Source organism: Scatophagus argus, chromosome 11, assembly GCF_020382885.2.
Source record: "Scatophagus argus isolate fScaArg1 chromosome 11, fScaArg1.pri, whole genome shotgun sequence".
NCBI lineage: Eukaryota > Metazoa > Chordata > Actinopteri > Scatophagidae > Scatophagus > Scatophagus argus.
In genome coordinates this window covers 2,718,727-2,743,041 of record NC_058503.1, presented here as the reverse complement: position 1 = coordinate 2,743,041, position 24,315 = coordinate 2,718,727, and the positions used below count along the sequence as shown (strand labels likewise).

General features: G+C 37.9%; 2 protein-coding genes across 3 annotated transcripts; both read right to left on the bottom strand.

Annotated features, from left to right (window-relative positions):
* Window positions 1-5,788: 5,788 nt before the first annotated feature.
* On the bottom strand, window positions 5,789-10,898 carry LOC124067476. Of its 2 annotated transcripts, none has more exons than XM_046404846.1 (5): window positions 10,633-10,898; window positions 10,116-10,236; window positions 9,344-9,549; window positions 8,540-8,632; window positions 5,789-7,120 (listed from the first exon to the last, which is right to left on the bottom strand). In XM_046404846.1, the coding sequence occupies exons 1-5, from the start codon at window positions 10,700-10,702 to the stop codon at window positions 7,101-7,103; spliced, it is 510 nt and encodes a 169-aa protein (XP_046260802.1). In that variant the 5' UTR covers window positions 10,703-10,898; the 3' UTR covers window positions 5,789-7,100. The 2 variants fall into 2 exon arrangements, with proteins under 2 accessions (XP_046260802.1, XP_046260801.1); XM_046404845.1 differs by having other exon boundaries at window positions 8,540-8,697; window positions 10,633-10,896.
* A 9,558-nt stretch (window positions 10,899-20,456) lies between these two features.
* On the bottom strand, window positions 20,457-24,049 carry cd28 (CD28 molecule). Its single transcript, XM_046405082.1, has 5 exons — window positions 23,911-24,049; window positions 22,611-22,861; window positions 22,065-22,221; window positions 21,805-21,968; window positions 20,457-21,432 (listed from the first exon to the last, which is right to left on the bottom strand). Exons 1-5 carry the CDS (start codon window positions 23,981-23,983, stop codon window positions 21,331-21,333), a joined length of 747 nt encoding a protein of 248 aa, XP_046261038.1. The 5' UTR covers window positions 23,984-24,049; the 3' UTR covers window positions 20,457-21,330.
* Window positions 24,050-24,315: the final 266 nt, after the last annotated feature.

The window sequence follows — 24,315 nt, the reverse complement described above, 5'->3', positions numbered from 1 at the left end:
AAGAGTCATCCATTTTACTCACTCTGTGATCCATGGAATAAGTAGTAAGCACATTTAAGTTCAGAAAATGGATTTGTCCCATTTAATGTATTTTAAAATTCAAAATGATAACAGACAAATTAAAAAAATCTCTCATGTTTTAGTGCTTTAGGAAGTAATAATATGGGCTTAGACTGTCAGCATGGCAAGAGCTCTAAACTGCTGAGTGATACAAGTTTGGTAAAATAGTGGGAATGGGATGAAAAGGAAAACAGGTTAGTCTAAGCCTGCATTTAATTAAATAAATATATAAGAATATTCATAATTTTCCATGGAAATGTACACCATCAGCTTGAAGCGCCAACAGCTGTAAGACCAGATAGTTACCTAGACTGCTTTTCTCCCACTGACCTTCTCCAACTAATTTCATTGGTCTTTTCATCTAAATCAACAACATGCCTCTTAGACCCCATCCCAACTAAGCTGTTCAAAGAAGTTTTACCCCTACTAAGCAATTCCGTATTAGACATGATAAATCTGTCTCTAATAGCAGGCTATGTACCACAGTCCTTTAAGGTAGCTGTGATCAAGCCTCTCCTTAAAAAGCCTACTCTTGATCCAGAGGTTTTTGGCAATTAAAGACCGATATCTAACCTTCCTTCTCTCTCTAAGTTTCTTGAAAAAGCAGTCGCTAATCAGCTATGTGACTTTCTACATAATAATAATTTATTTGAGGATTTCCGGCCTGGTTTTTAGAGATCATTACAGCACAGAGACAGCACTGGTCAAAGTCATAAATGACCTACTTGCATCGGATGACAGTCTCATCTCTGTATTCATACTGTTAGACCTCAGCTCCGGATTTGATACTATTGAACGTTATATTTTATTTGACAGGTGGGAACACTTAATTGGCATTACATTTTCATTGTTATGCAGATGATACGCAATTATATTTATGAATGAAACCAAACGAAGCCAATCAACTAACCAAACTTCAGACATACCTTAAAGACATAAAACCAGGATGCCTTGCAATTTACTACTCCTAAACTCAGAGAAAACTATCATTTTGCTGGGCCCTAAACACCGTGGAAACAAATTATCTATTGGCATAACTACCCTGGATGGCATTACCTTGGCATCCAGCTCCACCATAAGAAATTTTTGATCAGGATATGTCCTTTAACCCTAGAACACTAACATTAAAATTAGTAACACCATCACTAACGTTGGGTATATTTTACCCGATATAATATCTCGGATAAAATACAGTTTATCACACCAGCGTTTATCATGCCATATAGGACACACAGTGGCCACCTCTTGGTTTTTCTTTCACAGCTGTACTGAGCACACATTTGGTCGAAAGTATCAACACATCCCTTCATTTGGTTGTAAAATTCGATCACTTCAAAATTGTGTGGGTGAAAATCACCCGACGTTAGTGTTCTAGGGTTAACTAATATATAGCTCAAATTTCAAGGACTGCCTTTGCAACATTTCAAGAAGTAGGCACATTCTGTCTCAAAAAGATGCAGAAAAACTAGTCCACACATTTATTACCTCCAGGCTGGACTATTGCAACTCCCTGTTATCAGACTGCCCCAATAAGTCCCTAAAGACTCTCCAACTAATCCAGAATGCTGCTGCACGTGAACTGATAAAAACCCATATTAGAGATCATATTTCTTCCTTATTGGCTTCTCTACACTGGCTGCCTGTAAAATTAAGAATAGAGTTTAAAATTTTCCTCATACAAAGCCAAAATCGTCAGGCACCATCCTATCTTCTTCCATCGAAGTGTTCATAATTATCCAACTAGAATTCTGCGCTCCCAGGATGCAGCATTACTTTATTTTATTTTTTTTAAGTTTCTTTATTAATCCCAACCTAGGAAATTACTTCTCTGCATTTAACCCATCACTGATTGAAACACACACACATGCAACATGCAACATGCAGTGAAACAGACAGGAGCAGTGGGCTGCATCAAGCGCCCAGGGAGCATATATTGGGGGTTAAGTGCCTTGCTCAAGGGCACATCAGCCAGCTAATGGGGGGTGGGGACATTATCACTCCACCACACTCAAATTTTTCCTTTGGAATCAAACCAGTGACCTTCCGATCGCAAGCCGCTTCTCCAACCTCTAGGCCACGGCTGCCCGCAAACTTGTGGTTCTTACAGTCACCAAAAGTAGATTGGGAACCAGAGCCTTTAGTTATCAAGCTCCCTTCCTATGGAATCATCTTTCGGTCTCAGTCTGGGGGGCAGAGACCCTCTGTATGTTCAAGAGTGGACTTAATTTCCTTTTTGGTAAAGCTTACAGTTAGAACTGGCCCAGGCTGGCCCCTATTTATGCTGCTATAGGCTTAGACTGCTGGGGGATCTCCCATGATGCACTGAGCTTCTCTCTCCTCCTCTAATTCTCTTTCCATATACATTCCACCACCCATCAATGCATGTCACTAACTTGACTTCTTCCCCAGAGTCTTTGTGCTTTCTTGTCCCCCAGGTTGCCATGGATCCTGGTGCGGTCCTGCTTGACACCAACAACTGTTATTGCCACCTGCTATATTTCTACATTGTTATTATTACTAATATTGCTACTACTATTACTATCATCATTCCATCCATCCATCCATTTTCTATACCACTTACCCGTCAGGGTCGCGGGGGGACTGGAGCCTATCCCAGCTGACTATGGGAAAGAGGCGGAGTACATCCTGGACTGGTCGCCAGTCAATCGCAGGGCTGACACACAAAGACAGACAATCACACACACACATGCTAACTACTATCATCATAACTACTAGCATCATTGCTAATATTGTTTTTTTTATATTTCCAATACTCTGTCATTATCGCTATTGCTATGCATCTCTATCTCTCCCCTCCTCCCACTCTCTCTCACACACAACCCAACCGGTCTAGGCAGATGGCCGCCCACAATGAGCCAGGGTCTGTTCCGAGGTTTCTGCCTTTTAAAAGGAAGTTTTTCCTTGCCACTGCTGGTAACTCTCCTTGCTTACCCCGGCCCCTTATACCCAACTGGAAATAATCTTAACCTATTCTTATATTCCCAAGCAATAAATAGTTTGTGTGCTTACCCCTGTAAATGCATGAAGTGTTGCTTTGTCGTAAACAGTAAGTCAAAATTCAAAAGTCTTCATTTTTAATCTGCATAGAAAAAGATTATAAATAACTCAATGTATGAAAAAGTGCTAGTGCTCAAACTTGGTATACCTTCCCTACTTTCCTAGGAGGTGATCATGCTCAATCTTAACTGTCACACAGCGGTGAGGTATTGTCTTGTTTTGGGTTTTTGTCTCGTCATTTCCTGTTTTATTTTGAAGTGTAACTCTCCTCTCGTTTCAGGTCACTTGCCCTTCCTCATGTCTCCAGTCTGATTGTCTTCCCGATTACCTGATTGTTTCCATCTGTTTGCCATTACCCTCATGTGTTCAAAAAGTCTGCGTTTCCCACTATGATCACGTCAGCAAATCTCGTCATAGCCACAGAATCTTGTCAAGATGCTCTTTGTTCAATCCTCTGTTTAGAGTGATCTTTTGTTGCACCTTTTCATAGCTCAGCTTAGTTACTAGTTAGGTTTAGACTTAGATTTTTTTCTCCTTAAGAGTGATTTTTTTATTGTTGATCTTTTGTTTAGTGAGTTTTCGATTTTTGGTTCATAGATAGAAGTATTATTCCTCCTTTGGGAGCGTTTTCTGTTCCGTAAATTCTTATAGCCTGTTTTCGTTTCTTCGTTACTTTTGTTAATGTTTCGTAGCCGTGGGTTCTCTTCTAGAGAAGAACTCACGCCAGGTAATTTACATAGCCTCTTTGTTTCTTCACTCTGCCAAGAGGTATTGTCTCAGACTTCAATAATAAAGGCTGATCTTGTAACTTGAATCTCTGCATCTGAGTCCTGCTCCGAGCCCCAGCTTGACATTAACAGTCTTAAGAGGTCTCTATTTGTGAATGTCATTAGGGCCCAAGCACCAACTAAGCTTTCTTGCAGCTGGTAATCCAATCCACCTCCAATTTAATTGTAGTGCGTATGAAAGACCTTAACCATAGAGATTAAGCTTGAAAGTTTTCAATGAATGGCCTGTCCTTAGTGAGGCACTGAATTTCCATGTTTTGCCATGAAACCGAAAGTTACTGTATCTCAAATATACCGTCTAATCTTCTGAAAACATTTGATAAGACTCCCAACCTGTGGACATTTACATGTCATATTCAGTCATAGCCATAGTGCCACCTAGGCCGACAAATTACTGCTAGCAGGTCAACCAGATCTATTTCTCTAGTGAAAAACACTGGTTTTTGTTTTTGCAGAGTTTCAAACCTCCCATTAACAACAAAGAATGCTGTTTTCACCCTCACATTTTCAGAGTTTCAAATGTGTCACTGTGATCACGTGATCACGTGATCGCAGCCTCGCAGCGGTGTGGATGAAACTCCGAAAAGCCTCAGGTTTACACCATTCAGCACTTTTATTGCAAACCTAATGGAGTGGGAGAACAGTGACACATTTGAAACTCTGAAAACGTGAGGGTGAAAATAGCACAGTTTGTTGTTAATGGGAGGTTTGAAACTTTGCAAAAACAAAAACCAGTGTTGCACCCAGAGCTCACATACAAAATGATGTTTGCAGAAGATTTTAACATTTCAAAACTCAAGTTTCAATGTTTCAAAACTTTTATTGCAAACATGCACACAGAAGTTTTCAGATCTAATATTACAAGGTTTCAAAAGTATTTTGCAAACCAATGTGGTGGGACAACAATGCCATATTTGAAACTCAGAAAATGTATACTTAAAAACAGCAAGGGTGCAACAAGAGGTTTGAATCTCGGAAAATGTGAAGCTGAAACTCATGCGTGTAATATGCATGTTGCACTTATGAAAAATAAAAATTCAAATGCAAAATTATGCTTGCAGACATTCAAACTCTTCAGACTCAAAATGCTTTTCAAGGTTTCAAAACTTATTTTCAGACTTGCAAAACTTTATTTCAGGTTTTAAATATTAAAATACTGACTTTCAAGGTTTCAAAATGTTTTCTTTCGGTTTCAGATTATGGCAGGATTCTAATCCCATAAAATGGCAAGATGCCCTTTCATTTCACCTCAGGCAGCTCCACACCTTCACTAACACCTTTGCAATGTCACCAATTAATATGCTGTCAGGCACTACTTACGTACTGCTTTTGTTGTTGATCGTTGTTTCACAAAATCACAATGAGAAAAGTTGTCTGCCTATGTGTTTACATGTATCTGGACTAAATCCTGCTGCAGAGAGTGGTTGATCAGCAGATGTTAAACTTCTTTAATCCTTAAAATGTAATTTTTAAAAAGATGTTATTTGTGTGTGTATGCTATTTTGCCTCCTATATAAATCTAAATCTAAATTTTGTGTTATTCTTTAAATACTACTGCTGTACCTTCTTCCTGTGAGGCAAAGGTGACTAAAGTCGTGTACTGAAAAGTTTAAAATTCTCAAATCAATAAATGGTAGGTGACATTGTCTTGTATCTTTACAGTATATTTTAATATCTATAAGACTGCCAATGTCTCCTATTGTTGTCGATTGTCAGCGTTACATCTAAAATACAACCTTCAGCTGTCCTTCAATCATGTTTGATGCTCTTACTCATACCTGTATTTTAAGACAATGTGGAAATGTGGTTAAACATGCATGTGTTCTTGTTGTGGGCCTCAAACATGCATAATTTCGGATGAACGGCTGTCATGTCTACATATTTAACATTTTTAGTTTTTAGTTAGGAAGGATAAATGTGGATAGGGTTGTCCTTTTTCTTTTTATTGATAAAATGAAAGGTGACTTAAACAGAATATTCATCAAAACAAATCAGACAAACTAGTTGATACATGTGATGCCATCTCACTTCCTGTTGCTGACCAGCAGCAATAGGCAAGGTTGGAGAGGCCATCCTCATTTCAGGTATGTATGCATTTATTTATTATCCTCCTTTCTTGTGCCTGCTATATTATTTAAGCAGCAGAATCACTTTGGGCCAGACTCACACTGTGCAGGTCTCAGCTTTCTTTCCACACTGAAGAACCTCCAATCGAGGATGAGGCCCATCCGCTGAGGAATGAGTGAGATGCATTACTATGTTCAAGAATTGCTTCCATTGCATCGAGTAAAGCTCAAGGTGGTTTCTAGGGACTGGACAGAGACCAGAGATCAGACCGCTTCCTGCAGTGGCCAGTAAAAATGTATGATAAAATTAAAAAAACAAAAAACAAAAATAATAACAGCAATAACAGTGTAATGTGAGTATAGAGCATAAACAGTAAGGTGACCAAAGAAAAAAGAAATTCTAAATGTAAATTTTAAAATAAAATACATTAAATTCACAGTGGAAATCAACAAAACTGAGTTGAATTGTCACTTATAGTAAAAATGTAAGGGATATCCTCAGATTCTCTGTTTTCCTGGTGTTATCCTGTTGTTATTGTATGTATTATTCTCAGTGTTGCAAGGTCAGCAAAGCACATGGGGAGCTGCTTTGAGCTAACAGTTAGCTCGGTCCCAGCATGAATCAGACAAATTTTAGTGAAGTTCCAGTGTTAAAGATTCAGGCTGAACAGGTTATACATAAAATCTATTGTGTAAGTATTATATAGATAAGTTTGATGCTTGACTGAAAAAGGTTAAGATTAACAATTAAGTGTACATATTCATGTATACAGTATAATATATAATGGATAATATTATGATGGCTTATTGCATTCAATTGTAAAAGCAGAGCTTAGCAGATGCACCCTGACAGACAGCACAGTAGTCAGCCTTTAGACAGTCTTTGTCTCACTCTGCTGTTTATCTTCAGTAATGCTTCCCCTCATGTAGAAAAAGAGACATGAATTAGAAAGTCATTTAGAAGAAATGATCGAGACTATGATGCCAGTTTCATAAATAAAGCAGCATCATTGGGGTTGCTAGTTTCCTCCTGGGATGTCCATGGTTTCCCTCTCATTGCATTCATCGTGAGGCTAGTAGAGAGGAAATGTGAATCAACTAGCCACAGTAAATGTCAGGAGGATATCTTTGCAGAGGAGCTTTCCTCATTACTACATAGGTGGAGTTCTCAGGATCGTTGCTGCTGACCTGAAACACACAGACAGGGCACATTTTTTAGTGTTTTCTTTTCTTGCTCATATATAGGTCAATAAGCCCACAGCACTGCTGAGAAGGAATTATTTCCAATGCAATGTTACAGACAACCAGTGCAGGTCTTGTACCATATGTGCAGACAGGTTCATAGAAGGTTTCTAAAACTAAATGAGTCAGTAGCAGAAAAGGGTACTAGTTATATTTGTTATGGTCAGTGTTGGGGAGAAAAACTACCACGAAACCACGAAACCACGAAAAATGTGGTGTGATGCCTACAAACAGTTTTGGGGCCTTAAAAGGAAAGAAACTATTTACTTTACTTCCTAACTACTACTTTCCTAACACTGGCTCTGGTCAAAGCTTTTATTTTTATTTATTTACTTGAGCTCATTAATGGCCCTTTCTTTCAAGATTAGGCTCTGATGAAGCCTAATTGATAATGATATTGATAAACTGCAGCCACTGTTTTGAGATTTGTTTGTGTTTGAATGCCTCTATCTTAGTGCATAAGTTATTGCCTTGGCATTGTTTAACATATTTCTTTCAAAGTAGTAGATCATATTTATAATATGTAATATGCGCAATGTGCAGTGTGACTGCTATGCTCCCCTTTATATCAGCCACCACTGTTGTGATAGCCTCTGCAGGACACTGTTATTTAATGGACTGAAGGTACCTAAGGTCTCCAACAACAGCCACTGTAAACAAGTGTGAGTGGTGTGCTGTCCATCTGTGTGTGCAGAGACATCTGGAAAGAGCACTGAGCAACAGTGAAATGCTGGAGGTGCTCAGTGAAAAGGCTAGGGAGTGACTCAGCCCATTTTGCTTTGACGATTTAGTTTTAAAAGCTTGTGAAGTCTACATTAGAGACAACTATCAACTATGTGTCTTGGTTTGGGTCAGGTGTATGATTTTCTTGTGCTGCACAGCATCATCATCAACACTGTCCAAGATTCCTGAAGTGCAGGCATGAATTTTTCAGGCACTTCTTGTGTTTTACTGTATTCTTAGTAATGCTTTAAGGATGAGAGAATTACACAGAGACATCCAGACAAACATATGAGTGAGATGACGTTTTTCGATTAATATTACTGACGCATAAACGTGCATCTTGTGGTAGTGCTCATTTTGAGTACTTTATGTACTATTGGATAGGTTAATCTAAAGCACTGGATCATTTTCTATGTTTGTCTTGTGGCTGTCCTGTGAGAACCATGTACTTCTAATTTTGTCAGCTTTCACAGCCCTGTTTTCAGCTTTGTGACAATGCATTTTCCAGCTAATCTCAGAGCATTTAAAAGAGTTTACCGTAAGGCATAGGAGATTTTTTTTTTAGTTTCACCCTTCAATTTATCAGAAATTTTGGGTGACAGATACATTCCACTACTAAGTTTGAGTAAGACATATAATCACCCGTAGTCTGATGTAAAAGGAGGTGATGATGCAGCTGTAGATGAGCATCAGAGCCAGCAGACCAATTATAATCCATCTTAGCTGATCCTGAGGCTGAGGAGGAGGAACAGAAGGAGAAGGAGGACATGGAGAAAATGCGCTGACTCCTTCCTTTTGACCTAATAAAAACATTGTCAGACCGTTTCATGTTTGTACTACCTTTATACACAATTACAATATCGATGTGCTTGACAAAGCTTTTACACTGAGCACAAACACAGCTCCCTGTTAAATTTCAAAACATTAACAATGAACTACGAGAGTTCTGAATTTCATACAGGGAGCAAACATTAAAAAAATACAAATAAATATTCTATTGAGTAATTACAAATAAAAAGGTAAATCACAGTGATATTTAAAAGAATGTAGAGAATATGAAAGGAGATTCAGTTTCAATTCAATTCTGTTTATTTATATAGCACCAATTCACAACAAAAGTTATCTCATGACCCTTTCCAATTAGAGCAGGTCTAGACCAAACTCTTTAATTAAATTGTAAATAGAGAACCCAACATTCCCCCTTGAGCAAGCACTTGGCGACAGTGGCGAGGAAAAACTGCCTTTTAGAAGGCAGAAACCTCAGAGCAGACCCCGGCTCAAGATGGGCGGCCATCTGCCTTGACCGGTTGGGTTGAGAGAGAGAGAGAGAGAGAGAGAGAGAGAGAGAGAGAGAGAGAGAGACAAGGAGAGAGGGAGATTCACCTGATTTCTTCATTGGTTAGTATTTAGAAAGGCACTACAAATATTCCAAAATGTCAAACTTACCTGGCAACAGTATGGTTGGTGCTCCTGTCGTGGTGTAATCTAGATCATCTTTTTTCACAGTGAACTCACACTCGTATTTCATGTCCATGGCTTCTGGCCCAATATTGAGTATAATGAAGAGGAACTTGTTGAGGTTCTCTTGATGCATGATAATGTTCTTACAGTTCTCCATCCCCTTTTGACAGAGTATAGTTCGTCTCCCTGTTCTGAGAATAAACAAAGACGTATTGGACAAGGTCTCTTCCATCACCATGTCTCCAGTCTGTGATGTTGATGTTAATTGTTAGCTGATAAATTATAGGAATAATTCAGTGTTTTTGATAGAGCACTTATTCACTTTGCCAAGATTTAGATAAGAAGATTGATACCCATTGGAAGATGGTAACTAAGTACATTTACTAAAAATCTGTAAGATTTTGACATAGTTGTACTTAACTCATTAGATTAATTTATATGCAGTGTTATACAGTTATATCCAGTTCTATCTGAAATTGGCTGAAAATTGATGAACCACAACATTAAAATGCTCTCAGTTACATTTTTTATCTAACTTTCATGTATTAGGTAAATTAAAAGGAACATTCATAATATTATATTAAAATAATATTTTATAATGATACAACACTGTGAAAAGAATCATTGTACATTATACACAATATACTGGATGTTCAAAGCACATTTGGCTAGTAATACTTATAGTTAATTATGTAATTATGGACTTTTACTTTGTAATGTAGTATTCTTAGATACTTAGACACTCTTAGATACATACGGTGCTATGGCGCTAAGCTGAACATCTTCGACAGAGGTGATGTTTGCAGTGTGTTCACAGCTGATCGATGCTGATCCATCTGAGTTTACAGTCCGATGCTGTGGCTGCATCACCTCAAAACCTGAGGAATGAAAAGGATTCAGGTAGATATACAGTATATTTAAAAAAAAAAAAACTAAATGATTTTTATTATTATTCCAGATGTCATTTAAGAAGTGAAATTAACTGGTAAAATGTTTTCAGTCTGCACTTCATGATCCTCTTCTTTTAAAATACTGATTTGTACTTTATACTTGCAGCTGACTTCACTTGAAATTCTCTGACAACAAATATGCAAGCAGTTCAGCTCAGTTCAGTTCAGTGTATGCAAACCAGTGGCTAATCAGATTAGTCTCATTGAATCATTAGCTGAATTATTATTATTGGTCATATTGTTATCATATCATACAATAAATACATATATAAAATATCTGTGCAAATTACTAAAGTCAGTAGTTGGTAAAATGGAGAGTCCTACCATGGCTTGAGTGTAGGATGAAGCTCAGATGAATTGTTAAGACGATGAAGTTGAAGCTGGAAGCTGTCATCTCAGCGTTTCTGCTCCTTCTGGCACTGTGATGAAAAGAGATTACTGCCAGCAATGTTAACCACCATCACAATCTGGAACAGCTCATTTTGTTGCTGAGCTCTTGGCTAAACAGGAAGAGGAACATTTGGGGTTGCTGATCTAACCTAATTCTGTTCTTCTGTGATGGTTGTCACGCCTGTGTACTCTCCGGTGATCAACTGTGCTGTCGTTTCTCTAGTTTCTGTGGGTGTAACATTTTCCTGTTGTGAACATTCGTCATGCAATTGAGTTTTTCTCTTTTACTAGACAAAAAGAAATGTAAATCAAACCACTTCCTGTACAACAGGAAATATTATAATTTTGTTTAACTCTATGGAAAATTTGAGAATTGACGTGTTAGGGGCACAACTTTATCATAAAATCCTAAAATAGTTCCAATAGTTTGATAAAGTATGTGAAATCCCAGGGTCCTGCAATCCCCCGTACCATGAATGCTGACTGTCAAACTGTCAAATATGATGCCACTATTATATTCTAGTACATTCATAGACCAAAAGGCCAAATAAATAAATAAAACACTGTCAAGTCTTAAGTTGACAGTGGTCAGTTAAATGATCAATAGAAGGTGAAATTTTTGAAGCTAACATTGTAATAGGTCCAGGTTCTGAGAAAATTGGCAGTTTTTCTTTGTCTATTTCTTTGTCTTTCTTATAAATGGATAGATAGATAGATACTGTAGTTTATATCGTTTTATTGTTTACATACTACTAAACTAGAAAATACAAATTGTTTTCTATTAATATAATGAGAATACTTGCCAAGTCACAAAATTTTGATACTGAACATGTCAGTACTGACAACATATTTTTTCCCCTCACAGTATACCCTTGTAGCAACTGAAGCATAAGTCAGTTTTGTTGTGGTTATTTTTCAGCGAAAAACTTTTCTTACTTCCTATGGAGTTTATCTCCATGCTATAATTTTTATGTTGATCTATTCTGTACATCTGACAACTAATGCATTCAGGTCTGTCCAGTCAGTGAGAGGAATCTGTCCTCTCTTGCTCTTCCTGAGGTTTCCCACATTTGTAATCCATATAGTTTAGGGTTAGAGTTATTTGGGGGATAGTTTTTCCTTATCTGAAGCAGTATTTCTGAGGATAAAAAACAATGATGGGAACTAGAGTTTATGACTTGGGACATGATAGTGCTATACATTGTAAGGGTTCTGTTTTGTAACTTCAGGCCTTCCTCTGAGCTTCCTTCTGAGAAGATGAGAAAAACAACAAACTGGCCTGTAAGTATGTGTTATGCCCGTATGAGCTGTCATATTCTGGTTAGCCTCAGTTACTTGGGTTGGCGTCTGGAAAATAATGTGGTGAAGTTGTGGTGTGTTGGGTGAAAAGCTGACATTGCAGAGCAATATTCAAAGTTTCTTTCAAGTTTGTTCATTTCCTTTGACGGTGTGATAGTCACTCTGGTTTCTGGTCCTTTCAAAAACTGATCCATTTTGTGGCACTGCATCTTTATCTTTATCTCATTATATGGTGACCAGTGTAGTGATATTCCAATAGAACTTCTTCTTGAAATTATGCATTTTAATTTGACAGTTTTATTCATGTGAATTGTTAAGACAGTTTAGATTTAAAAATTACTAGGTGTATGTAAAAATAATAATAATGATATTAATCTAACCATTTGGCAACACCTTCTACAGTATTGCTGAACTTTTAGAAGGCACTCTGAGGTTCATCAGTGGTTTAACAGAATGGCTGGTTTATCATACAGTCTCTAAACCCACTTCAGAAAAACTGGTTATATCTAACTTGTCAGGGACCTGCCTGGCAAGGATGAGAAGGATGAGACCACAGGTGAACTTTCAAAAAGTAGTTTTATTCACATAAAAATGAAAGAAACACTTTACAAAATAAGCAGCATGTGTGAACATAAACACACAAAACACAGATAAACAACACACAACACACCTGACCTAATTAACTGACTACAAAGGGGAAAAATATAATGGCTGTTAAGACCATTTTTGAAACAAAAGAAATACTGCCCAAGTTACAAATAAAACAAAACAGTGAGTTGGTATGAATACTGGAACAACGAAAGAAAACCAAAGCACCCAAAATAAATAAATAAATAAATAAAATAAAAAATAAATCTCAAAACTGGAAGTCCTAGTCCCCCCATAATGTGGCAGTCACTTGGTACAGTCTGATAGGTCACTTCCTGTATTGCACAGTTTTGCTTCAGCAATCTTGTGCCCAGATCTGACTGTTGATGCTGCTGATGTAAATGTTATGCAAATGTACATACAATACGACACACGGTCAAAGTAAATAATGGATTATTAAGGGTAAATTAAAACAAGGGCAAGTGCAGGAGGTTTAACAACATTTGAATCAACTGTGTGGCAACAAGTACGGTCATCTCAGGGCCCAACTGATTTGAACTGAAAATTGAATTGGGAAATAAGACATCATGCATTCACCTGATTATCATTTAATCAAAATCTTTCTCTCAACCAAAGTGATTTTATGGCCTAAATTTGGTATGGACACTGCACTTACAGTGCAGGACTTTTAACCTCTAATTTACAATTTATTTGTCCATAAATTTAGCACTTCATAAGTTATACAAAACATTGCCAGTGAACACACAGCAACTGCATTTCCATACAAAACAGGACTCCCTCCTACAATCTAACACTGTGTGAATGAATGGAATTGACTGTCTAGTGGTCAAAGCACCCAAATTGGAAAAACTTCTTGGTTAACTTTATGAAAAAATTGTGGTTTGGGTTAAAATATGTTTACTTATATTACATACGTAACATAAGATAAATAAGTTAACTGAGTCATATTGACCCAAGTTAAAATCAGTCAAAACTGTCTTTTGGTTTCACACAGGACACAAAAATTGGTCTCTTGCTCTTGTTTGACCAATCCACCTCCCCAGCCTCCTCCACACGCTGACTTACTGAACTCTGACATTTGTCAGCTGACATTTTTTTCTCTATGACATTTAAGGATAAAATTGCACAATATGGAAAGTGTTAAATAACACACAAGAAAGTAAGAAATGCGTTGTGATAACAAGGAAAATGACACACTGTTGGTGAAATCATGACTTCAGTAGAAGTAACAATACGATGTAAACCACTCAACTAGTATGAAAATAGTCAAAAATACGAAAATTAAAAGTACGGATTATACAGGCAGAATGGCTCCCATAGACCTTGTTTTGAGCAAAACATAAATATAATAAATATTTACAATATTACTGGATTATTGTTACAAATGCAGTTTTGAATGGATGGAACTAATATGAAATTCCCACTCCAAACACAAATGGATTTGGCTTATTGGTCCATCATCTGGAGCTTCAATGTACAGAATGATGTCTGTGCATAGTGTGATACCAGAGGGCTATTTTCACATTGAGCTGCTGAAGGAAGAAATTTTCTTTGTGCTCACCTTCAATCTTAGCTTAAGACGTGTGCGTAACTGTGGTCCAATATGCAGCTTACTCAGTGTGATGCGGAAACCTGAAACATCCAGTGCAATACGCTGACAATTAAGCTTTCATTGAAGTGGGAGATATCTTGCTGTAAAATGTATTCATACTTATTACTTATTCATAGATTTCAAATTTTTCAGTGATGGCGAAGGAGTAGATCTAATTTTAAACATTTATAAAGTTTGAAATTGAACTATGAAGAAAACCAAATTTGACACAAATTATTCCAAACAGAGCATACTTGTGTGTTTTAAAACATGTGTGGAAGGGATCTGTGTACATATATTTTGTATATGATTTATTGATTGACTGCATACCATTAGACCATATTTTTATACAGTATATACTGATTATAGGTTTTTAAAAATCTTATTCTCAAAATAACTAGTCATTATTGCTTTAAATTAATATAAAGAGAAGTAAAAAGTATGGCATGTCTCAGAAGAGTAGTGGAGTGCAAGTATGTGAACTATATACTTATAGAACAGTTATAGCTTAACATGGAAATACTCAAATAAAGCATGAGAAACTCCAGCAACCGGTTGACAAAGAGCCAGGGATTATTGTGATTATTAGCGCTGTAAGTGGGACAAGGAGAACATTTTCTTAACTCAGCCACTGCTGTCTATAGTATGATCGTATGAGTCTGTCCACCGTCTTTATCGAGTTTCTTACTGAGAAAATGAACTCATTGAATGATTTCACCTGTATTTTTGTACAGAATGACTTATCATCTGTACATTTCCTCTTGTAAATTACGTCCATAGTTCGTGCCTATAGTCTACTACATTTAATGCATATATCCATCTGTATAACATGTTCATAGTACCAAATCTGTAAATCAGTGTAAATGAATCACATAATATACCATGTACATGCTATACTATATTAGTACTATTAATTTATTTATTATCTGCACTTGTTGCTTTTTGTAATTCTGGTTAGATGCTAAACTGTATTTTGTTGCTGTGCACCTGTAATGAGTGTAATGACAATAAAGTTGAATCTAATCTAATTTGATCAAGTACAAGTGGAGTCAGCAGAATTCACATCCTGTTTCTCAAGTTTGTGCTTCTGTGTGTGTGAGTGTGTCTGCACTAGACTGATCCATCTGAGGCCAGATGTTTCGAGGACAATGTTAGAGCAAAAATCATTTTGTTTTAATCCTGTATGTTTCTGTCAAGGTTTGCATTAACCTAAACACCTTCAGCAGTGCTAAAGGGGATAACTAATGATGAATAATGTCTTGGTGATGCTCATGGTGCGGTGTGTTTGGCCAAGGCACTAAAGTCTAAGTTGTCCCTGATTAGCAGCTGGTAGGTCAATGCTATGCATGAGAGGCAGCACTCTGGTCAGCAGCTGGATTTACAGTTAGGTACATATATATTGGGACAGGCATAAGTTTTTGGCCTCTGTACACCAACACATTGAATTTGAAATGAAACACTCAAGATGTTAGCAAGGTGAAGATTTTCAGCTTTAATTCAAGGGGTTTGACCAAGGCGCGGCATTAACTATTTAGGAATTACAGCCATTTTCATACACCCACCCTCATTTTTCGTGGCTCATAAATAACAAATGGCTGACGAGCAGTCTCATGGCCAGGTATGGCCACATCTAGAGTGTTTCGTTTCAAATTCAATGTTGTGTGCAGAGTCCAAATACCAAAAACTCATACATGTCCCAATATATATTGACCTAACTGAATAAAATTTGCCACTAAATTATGAATGCAATTGCAAATCATCATAGATATCCTACAAAAAACATATATCCTCAAAATAAAGAAAGAAAAAATAATAATAACTTTATAATAGTAAAGCACTGTTCTTCATTGGTTTTGTTCCTACTCAAAGAATATATGAGCCTCTGTTTCCGTCTTTAAATCTGTTGAAGTGAAAATAGTATCAGGGGTTCCAGTTAGGGCGGCACCATGGTGCAGTAGTTAGCACTGTCACCTCACAGCAAGAGGGTTCCAGTTTTTAATTGTAGGTCTGGGCCCTTCCATGTGGAGTTTGCATGTTCTCCCTGTGCCTGCATGAGTTTTCTCCAGGTACACTGGTTTCCTCCCACGATCCCAAAAACATGCACATTAGAGTAAATGGCTATTCCACATTGCTCATAGGTGTGAGTGTGTGTGTATAGTTGTCTTGGTGTGTCAGCCCTGCGAATGACTGGCCACCAGTCCAGGGTGTACCCTGCCTCTCTGGGATAGGCTCCAGCCCCCTGCGATCTTGATGGATAAGCGGTATAGAAAATGGGTAGATGGATGGGTTTCAGTCCCTGAGGCTTTTTTTAAATAATTCATATATTTTTTACACATGCTCTGACATGATGCAAACAGCTGAAGATATGACAGGAAGAGGGGCAGACAGAGAGAGAGAGAGAGAGAGAGAGAGAGAGGATGACAGGCAGCAAATGAGCCATAGGCAGGGGTTGAACCTGTGCCCACTGCAGAGGACAGACAGCCTCATTATATGGGCTGGGCACCCTACTATAATGTTTGAACAGATGAATGATGAAGTTGTCTGTATGTGTCTTCAGAAGTGCTTGTCGCATAGCCAAAAAGCTTTGGAAATACCCACACTTTCACACCTTTTTGAAATCAGAGGCGATGAGCTGTGTTCAGCCATGTTTGTAACTCTCTGAAAATCCAACATTCACACTCACAATTCACACTGTTATTGTACAGTTCTCGGGAGGCGGAACAAGATTTGAACTCTCTGCAGCTCTTCATGTCACCTTTGTCTTCTTTTTCTTCTCTGATGCATTAACCTCATGTTAAATTGATTTTCGATGGCCATCTTCTCATTCCTTCTTCTTTGAGTGTGGCTGAAGACAACCTAACCTTAAGACTGATATACTTGTGTAAAGTAAAAAAAAACAAAAAAAAAAAAAAAAACACAAAAACAGGATATTCGTTCATACAGAGAGTCACTGCGGCAGGAATTCAGCCAGCACGACAGAAACATGAAAGGCACGTCACTAACAAGTAGGGCAAGTTTTATCAACTGAGAAAGTACATCAGAAGTCAAACTGTTCATATCTCATATCAGAGCTACAAGCTGATTCTGAGAAAGCGGTTCGCACTTTGATCTAAAACAGGTTACAGACTACTGCAATGCTCTTCGCTATACTGCCCAGACAAACAACAGAAAGGCTTCAGCTCATTACAGAACACAGCAGGCCTCACAAAGTCAAACATATGACTCCACACTTAAATCAGTTCACTGCCACCCTGTGCCACACAAAATAAACGTCAGCATTCTATGCATCATGTGATGGTTTTCTAACTGTACAGAGAATAAGAAGTAAGATGTGGTGAGAGTGCTCGAACTTACTTTGCTACTATTCTCTTGAAACAGCTGACGATGAAAAAAAAATCAGCGAAAACTTCTCTGTTTTCGTTGGTTTATAATTTATTTGTCTCTACCATTATGTATAAAATAAAGATGGTTTACATGCTATCTGACTCCAGTAGAGTTGAAACACTCCTCGCCTTCCATGTGAGCAGAAGGGACATGGGCCAATTTAAATCTCAAAGTACATGTCAAATATTTTATGAATTTTTCCCCTAAATGGTTTATGTCATTTTAGGTTCTTATCTCTCTGATGTATGCTCGGCAAAACATCGTCACCGGCACAAGATGGCAGCACTCGTATCAGAGATATCTTGGCTTCATTTCTGCATAGTGGAGGAAGTGGAGACGTTGCCTGTCTGTATGTGTCAGTGGTGTGTACATATTTCTATCTATCTCTCTGGGCTTTGGCTTTGATTGGCTGTAAACTCTGTATGTAAACTGGAATAAACCAATGTAAACTGGATTACATTTTGGGACTTTTCTCAGAAGTGATAATGTAAAACCAAACTAGCAGGCTCAGCTTTGTTCTACATTTCATAATCTCAAAATGTGGACTGAAACAAACAAGGTACTGATAACATGCCATAAAGCACTGTGGCAAAAAATGTTTGTGTGGACGAGGCATTCATGGTTTGTGACAAATGGTCCATTCACTTTACTTCTTGTTTTAATCTCCAGAATGGTTGAAGAAAAAATGTTTTACAGTAGGAGATGCACCACAAGAAAAAGAAATCAGTAGAAACCTCAAAAGGAAAAAGACAAACACACTGTTTTTTAAAATTCTCTGGCAACTAACAACTAAGAGGTGGCAACTTTTCAAGTGGGGTCAAGAAAAGGCTAATTCCAGAACCTTCTACAGAGGTCATAAGATACAACAACAACCATGTAAGATAAGATAAGATAAGATAAGATGATAAGATGAACTTTATTGATCCTGCAGTGGGGAAATTTACTTGTCGTGGCAGTTCACAAGAACTGAAAAAGAGTGCAAAAAGAAAAAAGTGTGCAAAAACAGTTACAAAAAAAATATGTAGATAAATAGAAGGTCTTCCTCCATTACATACTTGCCCTAGAGAAGATTTAAGCAGAGCTGTAGGCCTCCTCAACCAGATATAAAAAGGCACATGGCAGTAACAGAGAAGGAACATTAGCACCAGAATTAATAACACTATAATTTAACTTCCACACCCCTCTGGTTCCTCATTAACTATGGATTTTATAAACAGTGTGGAATTTTCTAGAAATTTTCTTGAAAGTCGTGTCCTTGATGAACCCTCTGCTGAGAACTTTCACAAGGCTTTCATCACTACACTTAGTGATATTCCGAAACCATATATGTGTACTTGTGGTTTATTATATGCCTTCAACTAACCATGTAAAGGTGTAGTTTTATAGCACCTATAAAAATCAGGAAAACCAAATCAACTCTACAAAACTATTGCAAAGAACCTTCCATGATCTGTAAGCTATTTGGAATATAACAGTAATAGTATCACACTACATACGCAGAAAGACTAACGTTATAAAATAACTTCAACTTCAAATGTCAGTTGCATGAACACACATAAATAAACAATCAAATAAATAAAATGAATGCATTTTGCTGAAGACCAGTCCACACATAAATAAATAAATAAACTACAATGACCACAAGTATTTGCTGAAGTGCTTCTTCAGACCACACTATGAAGCCCAGGTTCTCATGGTGAGAGGCTGGCTCTTTGTGCTGTATCAGTGTCCCCTGCAGTAGAGAAAACCGTCTCACTGGGGACAGATATTCCTGGCACTCCAAGGCAGCGTTTAGCCAATTTGACTAAATGAGTCATCCAGAATATCCTCAGTCAGACTGTTGAAGGTCTTGCAACTACAGGTCTCAACCAGGAAAAGTAGATATTTAAAATGTGTGGCAAGTGCAGTGCTCACATGAAGAAACAAAGAGACAAAGTGTCGAGTTAGAGTCGAGGTAACTCTTGACATCAGTCGCAGATTTGATATCTTTCGCAACTGCTCGATCTGAGTCACTCTGCTTCACGAATGCCAACATTGTGTCTTTCGTTGCTCAACACAGTTGCCACCGTTTTCAGAAGAGAGCCTGAACCACAACCTCCACTGCTGCATCTGTTTGCATCATCACCAGGCAGAGTACCAGGCTTCATCAGGCTGAGAGAACAGCAGGATGCTGTTACAGGTAAATCTCAAGCATGTTGTGGCCTGATTTCCACCTCTTGGGGACTGAGTGAGCTTCTGTGAGTGAAACTAGTTCATCTCATATTTTTCCTGTAGCACTGCTACAGTACTACAATGAAAAAACTGACCATTCTGCCTTTCCCATTCTGTTTAAAAGCTGTGATATCCGGTCTGTCAAATAGCAATATCATTGTTCTGTACATTTTCCACTCTACTACAGCTCTCTGTAGTATTCCTGAAAAATGTCACTTTCATAGCCAGTGTCTGGATAATTGGGCTCACAGTTGCCCAGTTGTTGGTAATGTAGTGCTGTTGTACATCTCTGTTAATGCAATGGATATTCAGTGTTTCGGCAGTTTAGCCTTACTGTAGGCAGCAAATGCAGTCAGAGCAAATGCACACATTCAATGCCATGAAATCCCCGATTGCCCTGGAAATTGATTGAGCAAGGTCTGAGTTAGCGTCACGGAAGACGGAACCACAAGTCCAGACTGTGGACATTTCTATCTTGCATTCAGTCTCAGTTTCAGAACTAATACACCCCTAAAACCTGAGGGGACATAAGCTTATTGTCGTGATGTCGCGTCATGTCACTTTTGACGTAAAAGCTTATGTCAAAAGCAACATTTTTGTGTGATTGTGAAAGAAAAACAAGTTCAAAGTCTTTTAATTCAACTTGTGAATGAGATCCAGACTAGTGGTTCCTTTATTCTTTTTCTGAGATTATCATATACATAGCAGGGCCCACTCTGTCAGTGAAACGGTTCTCATTGTGAACCCATAAATTCAGATCCACAGTTAAACCCTTAGATCTTTTCTTTAGCTACCAGAATCAACTTTCAAGCACTCCATACTGTATGTCTTTATGTTGTTGCATTGTTCTGTGTACACTTGACCAATTTGAAAAAAGGTGAATACACAAGTGTCACAACAGCACAACACAATGTAGATTCAGTTTCAATCTGTATGATTAATCCCCACACAAGCAAATGCATTTATTTTTTAAAAAAGAAGTACAATTTAAAGTTGAGAAACTTTATTTTACAGAAATATTCAACATGAATATTTGCTAAACATTGCAATGGCAACAAAATATACAAATATTCATTACTTATTAGTACGTCTGTAGCCATTTAGCATAATATTTCAAAGCATTGCATTTTCTTAGCTGGAGCATTTAATGAAGTTAAACTTCAAGTGACCCAGTTTTTAATCAAATAAGTAACTTTGCTCCAGGTACTCAGCAGGTACAGCATTGACCATACAAAAGTCAAATGAAAAGCTTCAGAGTTTTGTGTTTACAACAACGTAAACATTACTTTTTCATACTTAATAAGTAAAATATGCACAGACACTCAAATGTCACTTTGATTTTTCTATAGCTGTGGTAAGAAAAAGCCTCAGTCAAAACAGAGATGTCTCTTTAAGAGCCAATAATGACTCTGTGTTTGCCTAACCCTCCATTTGAAATCTGTTCTATTGTAATGCTACTAGGTAGATACAAGGCTGCATTGGACATGATGGCCCCAAGGTGACTATTCAGAAGAGGGTGAGATGCAGCTGTATGGTTTTCATGCAAAGTTCTCACATGGAAATGCAGCAGCGTCCACTTTGTGAAGTGCACCAGACACTGTTCTGATGATCTCCCTCTTCCCTTGTTTATACTGGAGAGTCTGCAAACAGAAACATATAACTTTTAATGCAGTAATCAGAAGAGGATCTTTATGGTTTGTTTATTTCTGACATTGCTTATTTGCAAAAATATAGACCTGCACAGTGCTTTTTTGGATATTTCTTTCAAGGTGAGAGCACAGATTGATCATATACAGTCAATTATATTAAAGTTAAGATATTTGGGAGTTATATGAATGTGTTCCTTTTGATATGTGTCTGCAGGGATCTAAGAGCAGACAGGTGGAGTGTTTCAGGTCTATTTAACTTCTCGGTTACTACTACCAACTACTACTATTAGTAATAATAGTATAGTAATAGTAATAAGTATCATTAAAATCATATGAATAAAGGTAATACACTGATGTTCTTACCTGGAAAGAGAAAATTATCAGGAGAGCAAACAGGACCAGTATGACCAGTACAACCACAGGAACATTGACTGATGCAATCTTCTCATTGCCCACATCATCCTCTTCTTCATCACTCAGGTCTACAGAGTGTTTGTGAGCCCCCTTCACAGCACAATCAGAGCTGTCTGTGAACAAATGAAATGGATTAGAATAAAGTTAGAAATACATAAAGATGTGTGAACCGTGAGCTCAGTGGGTAAATAAGCACATCAGTGTCTCACCTAAGACCAGAATGAGTGAGCCGTTGCCAGTGAGCCGTAGGTATGGTGGTGGGTAGAAGACCTCTATGTCACAGCGATACATGTCTGTGTCTGTCGCTTTCAGTCCAGATACCGTCACCTCCACAGCGCCTCCTCTCACTTGAGCAGAGCACTGCACCTAAAACACACATTAGAGTTTGATTGATTCAAGCAGTTAGCAAATAGTCTTGTTAATGTGAATAATGACATTTATATATATGTATATACATGCCCTCCTCCATGGGTAGGATGAAGTACAAAAATAATGTTTCAATTCTTAAAATGAGATCGGCAGACCTACTGAGCACATTTACTCTAGCTTTTCCTGCTGGACAGTGTGAACTTTGGCACCACCTACAGGCCTAGTTGCTACTTTGTCATTACAAAATATATCTAGATCTGAAGGACGTTTCCATACATTTTGCTAAACACATTCAAAAAATAAATCTTTATAACAACTTCAATTTCTTGTCAGAAAAGGCTGTCTGACAGCAAAGTAGTTTTACATCCATCGATCCACAAACTTACCTCTCCTTCTTTCTCCACAGCCGCGTCTCTCTGCTCCCTGAGGTTAAGGATGGAGGAGCAGACTTCCTGGGTGCCATGAAGGCCTTTTAGCAGAGTCACACGGAGCTCCTCGAGGCCATGATTGGCATATGACAATCTCTGGTCATTGAGGGGTTGCATCTGGTTGTAGGGGGGATGGGATTGGATAAAGCACTGGACTTGTGCTGTACCATTGGTGCTCACCACTTTATAGGGTTGGGTCACCTTAGCAGCTGGCAGAAAAAAAGGTTGGTTGAAAACAGTTATGAATGGGCATTTGTGTTGCATGTTTTATTTTTTCTTTAGACCTGAACAGATAGAACAAAGTTATCATCTGCTGCTGTCTTCAAAGCAGCATGCAAATGTCACAGCTACCTTTGAAGTTAACACGCACAGGTGCGCCATGGAAAATTTTATTGACTGTTGATTTGGTACTCGAAAACGTAATCAATTATGTTGTAAATTGAATATGTAAGTACATTACACTAACAATTACGGCAGATGTAATTAATTCAGTCACCTGTTATATAACTTTTCATTACTCAGATCCAGGTGACCTGAAACACTGCACACCCACAAGTCATTTCCTCTGAGTTTAAATCATGGAGACATTAAATAACAAAACAGTGTGGTTTTACTGCCCACATCAGCTCTGCAGAAGTCCTGTCCTCACAACTGCAAAGTTCACAAACAATCCCAAGACTGAACAACAGCACGTGATTCCTTAATGTAGGTTAAAACCACTTAAGAGGCCAAGCAACCTTGTTCAAACTAGATTTTCCACTGAACACAGAGAGAAAAAAACAACAACTGACAACTGACTGAAACATCCTCCTATCCAAGACACCAAACAAGTGATGCCTCAAAATATTGGATTTTTTAACCATAATGTACAGATAATTATTGAATTTCAAATTGTAATCCATTATCAAGCCTCCTTGTTAGTGAAAAAAAGTTTCACAGCATTCAACATTCTGGTCTGTTACAACTAGCCAGAGAACTGCAGTGCTTGTCAGGTTCCATTCCCAGGAACATCAATAATAAAATTCATAGTGAAATCTCAGTTGCTACATTATTTATGAAATATCATTAGAAATTACATCATTCAGTGTTAATCAGGCTGTGGCTCCTTCAACTTTAGACGAAGGTTAGAGTTTTAATTGTGAGAACCTACGAAATCCAGCAAAATGGTCACATAATAGTATGTTTTATATACACCTTTTGTTCCTTGATAGTTGTGAAAAAGTCAGCATCACAACAGCATAAGTGTGTTTATACTCACCACTCCACACAGGCAGGCATAGGCTGAGGACTGTCAACACAATCCAATCCATCCAAAAGTGAACCAGGTACATCCTACAGTGTCTCTCACGGTTCAACAGAAAGCCACATACAATTACAGTTCACAAAACACTGGTGAGCACACGCCCTCACACTGAGCAAATTTCATTAAAATACAGCAAAAACAGTAGAACTTACATTTATAGTGGTGCATTTCCCTAGGCTGTCATGGAAACTATTTGCCAGCACAGGAAATGGTGAAGGCGTTTTGCCGGTAAGAGAAACGGCAAGTTTAACTGGCTGTGGTTCTAGAAGAACTAATTTCAGACATTTTATTAAACCAGTCTAGTTTCGGTGTTTTATTTTCTTGAAAATAAAAGGAAGACAAAGTACTCGACAAAATACT